Source organism: Salvelinus alpinus, chromosome 1 (assembly GCF_045679555.1).
Source record: "Salvelinus alpinus chromosome 1, SLU_Salpinus.1, whole genome shotgun sequence".
Lineage (NCBI taxonomy): Eukaryota > Metazoa > Chordata > Actinopteri > Salmoniformes > Salmonidae > Salvelinus > Salvelinus alpinus.
Genome location: NC_092086.1, coordinates 65229466 through 65234465, shown reverse-complemented (window position 1 = coordinate 65234465; position 5000 = coordinate 65229466). Strand labels below are relative to the sequence as shown.

Sequence of the window (5000 nt, the reverse complement as noted above, 5' to 3'; positions counted from 1 at the left end):
AAGAACCACCTCCTCACCAGAACATACCTACCAAGGATCCATCTCATACCTGAGACACACCTCATCTCATACCTGAGACACATCTTACTCATACCTGAGACACACCTCATCCCTGAGACTCACCTCATCTCATCCCTGATAGCCACCTCATCTCATCCATGAAACCCACCTCATCTCATCCATGAAACCCACCTTATCTCATACCTGAGACACCTCATCTCATACCTGAGGCACACCTCATCTCATACCTGAGACACACCTCATCTCATACCTGAGACACACCTCATCTCATCCCTGAGACCCACCTCATCCCTGAGACCCACCTCATCCCTGAGACCAATATCATCTCTGAGACCCATCTCATCCCTGAGACCCACCTCATCCCCGAGACCCATCTCATCCCGAGACCCGCGTGTGCGCGTGCGTGTGCATGTGCGTGTGTGCGCGCAGACCTAACAGAGCTACAGAGGTGAAAGAGTGAGAAGACAAGAAACAGAGGAGGGAGAAAAGAGATAAGGAAGGAGAGAGCGGATCGAGAGGAAGGAGGGTTAAGTCAACAGACCAGAGGGGAGATAGAGAGGAGAGGAAGGAGGGTTAAGTCAACAGACCAGAGGGGAGATAGAGAGGAGAGGAAGGAGGGTTAAGTCAATAGACCAGAGGGGAGATAGAGAGGAGAGGAAGGAGGGTTAAGTCAACAGACCAGAGGGGAGATAGAGAGGAGAGGAAGGAGGGTTAGGTCAACAGACCAGAGGGGAGATAGAGAGGAGAGGAAGGAGGGTTAGGTCAACAGACCAGAGGGGAGATAGAGAGGAGAGGAAGAAAAAAGAGAGAGGGACAAGAAATGTGATTTCTTAACCTGGAAGCGGCGCATGTCCCGCGGGTTCCCTGCATTCTTCAGACAGTTCTGGTTGCATTTCAGGAAAAACTTCAGGAAGAACCTGTAGAAAAACACAAGGGAAGGTCAGTCGGCCCATTGGACAGGCAAAGTACAGAGAGTCAGAAAGGCTGAGTTCTGTTGGGGGTTAAAATCTCTCATAAGCATTTCACGACGTAAAAAGATGATATCGTGATGCCACCAGGTCTGTCACCATTGAGCAGCAGCGCACTTTCTACACAAACTCTGCCTATGTCATTAAGGTTTGGTCAGTGGCTCAATCTTGTACCACAGTAGCAGCCCAACAGAATTTCCACATTGATTTTGGACTGTGTGTATGTGTGTGTGTGTGTGTGTGTGTGTGTGTGTGTGTGTGTGTGTGTGTGTGTGTGTGTGTGTGTGTGTGTGTGTGTGTGTGTGTGTGTGTGTGTGTGTGTGTGTGTGTGTGTGTGTGTGTGTGTGTGTGCTGTCAGCGGCTCGTCACTTAGCGAGGAGACCCATGAAGGTCATGGACATAGGATTCCCCCCTGACCATGACCTTTCAGCATCCTAAAATGTCCACATAGCCTCACACACACACAAACACACACACACGTGCACGAACACGCACACACCCAGTAACAGGCAGAGTGGTGAAATGTGGAGCAGGTCCATCTGTCGTTGGACAGAGACGGTTTTGACAGCCCACTGATCCACAGCCTTATGTGGCCATGTCTCTCACAGAGAGAGGGTCACTAGGGACCAGCCTGCCGGGCCCAGCCGACACACACACACACACACACACACACACACACACACACACACACACACACACACACACACACACACACACACACACACACACACACACACACACACACACACACACACACACACACACACACTCCTTTATCTCTGTAAAACCTCTCCGTTCTTGTCATACATGTACACACATACAGTGACATTTTCCAGAATAACAGCGATGGATTCTCACGTAAACAGTTTCTCCCACACAGATGGGTGCTAAACCCACAAACAAGTTTTTCCAGGTTGTGTTTTGGTGCTCCAGCTGGCGAGGGCCGGGCACACACACACACGCACACGCACACACACACGCACACACACGCACACGCACACACACACACACACACACACACACACACACACACACACACACACACACACACACACACACACACACACTAACACACACACACACACACACACGGTAATAGGCTGGGATGGGATAGGGTGGGAGGGGTGGTGTGTGTAAATGTCAACACATTCCAGAGGACTAGGAAAACTACCGGGTGGCTGAGGACATTGCCGAACCAGCCAAACTATGCCCACACAACAGGAGGACGCAGCTAAATTAACACACTTGTATTATCACGCGTCCATACCACCGAATCAATATGCCACCGTGGTATTTCACCTCACTTTCAATGTGCCATTACCACTGCTGCTCTCTGTTTCTCCTCTGTCTCATTCTCTGCTTTTTTCCCCTCTCCGTTTCTTTCTTTTCTTTTTTGCCCTGATGAAATGCAGAGGACAACTGGCACAGACCCTGCTCTCTGTTTCTTCTCTCTCTTTCTTTTCTCCCCTCTCCTCTCATCTCTTCTGTGTCACCGGGGGGGCAGTGATAGTGTGTCTGTGTGAGCCTGGGTGTAGGCTAGCACAGTGACAGGCTCCCGAACAGTAGTAGTAGAGCAGAGCATTCGGACTGGGCTGCACAGAGCAGAGCGGAGAAGACTTCATTAACTAGTCTTTTCTTCGTTAGCCCGGGCAACACCGAGTTTTAGTTGAGCCTGGCTCAGCCTTGTTAATTACCCAGAGACAGAGAGGCTGGTGTGGGTCTGACCCCGAGGTGACAGGGCGTATCAACGCCCAGAACAGGCACCGTGACCCCGTGACCCTCTCTCTCTCTCTCTCTGTCTGGCTGGCTGCTCCTCCCAACCTTAACACAACCTCACACTGTCTACTGTAAGTCTATGCTCTCCCTCGAACCATCAAGACACCATGTTTTTCACAGGAACCTACATTCAATCTCTCCTATAAAACCCTCTGTTTCACACACTCTGCTGTGCCTCCTCAAAAGATCACGCACACACACACACACTCTCTCTTCACACCATCGTCCTCGCCCGGATGTTCTGTGGCTGGCTGGTGTGAGCCATGTGGAGTCATCTCTCTCTCTCTCTCGCTCTCTCTCTCGCTCTCTCTCTGTCTGTCTCTCTCACTCTCTCTCTCTCACTCTCTCTCTCTCTCTCTCTCTCCCTCTCTCGCTGTCTCTCTCTCTCTGTGTTAGAGGGATAGCGTTACCACAGAGACGAGTCGGTAATTGAGTTGTTGGGCCTGTCGTCCCCTCACTCTCACCCTCCCCGGGCCAGGCCCAGAGACCAGCTGTGTCTCTCAATCAAAGGGGAGCAGCTCTGAGCTAGATCTACCACACCTCTACCTTCGTCATCCACACATTGTTATCCAAGTCAACACAAGTCTCTGATAAAGGCGATTATGCCGAAACGCAAGCCTGTTTGTACGTCCTATCAATACATTACTCAGGAACAGAGTGCTCATTTTTCCTGATTCCTTTTTGTGTTCACGCTTGGCCGAAGCCTGTTTGGGAATACTTTCTGTCCATTCACATTGGCCCGCACAGTGTTTTGTGGTCAACTGTACGTGTGAATTAAACCCGTGTTCGTGGGAAACGCCAGTTCTGATGCCATGTTGCACGGTAACTAAGCGGGCAGCCAGTGTGATCCCCTGTCCAGAAGCTGCACGTTATTTGGTGTTCAGGTCAGATTAGGCTGTACCCAGATCAGTCCTGTAGCCTTCATAAACCCAGGCTGGTCACTAGAAACAGATGGCGATTTCAGACGTTTTAAAAAGGCCCCGAGAGCGTTGATTAATGCCTTTCTCGTTGCTCACAAAAAGAAAAGAGAAACGACCGTCGAGCACTGGGCGCATTTTTTTAAAGGCTACCCCAAACCATGGCGTTACCTTAACCGCTAGGAATTTAAGCCTAAACAGTCAACCTTTGAGTTGTTTCTGTTTTAACCCTGTAACCACGCGGAATTAATGCTTAAAAAATAGTCATATGTCGAATTTCAAGGGGAAACTGTATGATCTTCTTGTGTAAACTACAGGGTTCAGGCTCTGCTAGAGTGTCAATAACCTGCTAATCTCCAGCCTCCTCTCCTCTCCCCTCTTCTCGCCCCTGTTACACTCCTCCCTGCGCTCTGTCACTCCCTCCCTCTCTCTCTCCCGCTGCACTAGTCCCCCAGCTGTCTAAAACTGTCAGTGGGAGAAAGAGTGAGAGAGAGAGAGAGAGAGAGAGAACAAAAGAGAAAGCGAGGGAAAGTGAGGGCACTCCTCCGACTGCTAAGGCTTAACCTTGTGAGTGTCACCACAGTTTTCAGCCCCTCTAAATCCCCAAAGCAAACTGCCACATCCAGACTGGATTTATACTGCCTGCTACTGCCATGCACACACGCAATGCTCGCACACACAGACACACACAATGCTCACACACACAGACACACACAATGCTCACACACACAGACACACGCAATGCTCGCACGCACAGACACACGCATGCGCACACGTACGCCCGCACACTGACACAGTCAGACGCAGTTGCACGGACACCTCCACTACACCCCATGCAGCAGCATCAGCCCCGGAGCTTGTCCCATTACTTCCCTCTCCCCTAATGGGCGGCTGCGTCCTGTCTCCATGTTTGATCCCCCGGCCTGACAAGTTCCATTACAGGGGTGAAGAGCCCTCCACACAGAGGTTTCAACCTGACCAGGGCAAATGGAGACAAGCACACAGCGTCCTCTACACACAGTGTCCCTTACACACAGCGTCCTCTACACACAGGGTGCCTTACACACAGGCAGGCCAGCACAGACACACACCTTATGCTTTCATAATTGATAGGCCAGTGCTGTCACACGTTGTTAAGGGCCCTCCAATTAAACAAGGCAATTATCAGAGTGGCTGGGTGACGGTAGGGGTTGGAGAGGGTTTGGGGGGGAGGGGGGGGTTCAGAGACCATTCTCTCCTCCCCGCTCCTCCACGTCTCAGTTAAGAGTCATAACGGCACGGCCGACCTTTTCCACCGCTGAAAGGATTACACACAAAG

The 5000-nt window shown here is 51.0% G+C and overlaps 1 protein-coding gene across 13 annotated transcripts in view; it reads right to left on the bottom strand.

The window, feature by feature from the left end:
- LOC139583366 (transcription factor COE1-A) overlaps positions 1-5000 on the bottom strand; it is a 148331-nt gene that overhangs the window by 52490 nt on the left and 90841 nt on the right. For all 13 annotated transcript variants that reach the window (XM_071414359.1, XM_071414414.1, XM_071414378.1 and 10 more), the window contains exon 7: positions 857-938. In XM_071414359.1, coding sequence (XP_071270460.1) covers positions 857-938 — 82 coding nt within the window. The remainder of the gene's footprint in view (positions 1-856; positions 939-5000) is intronic.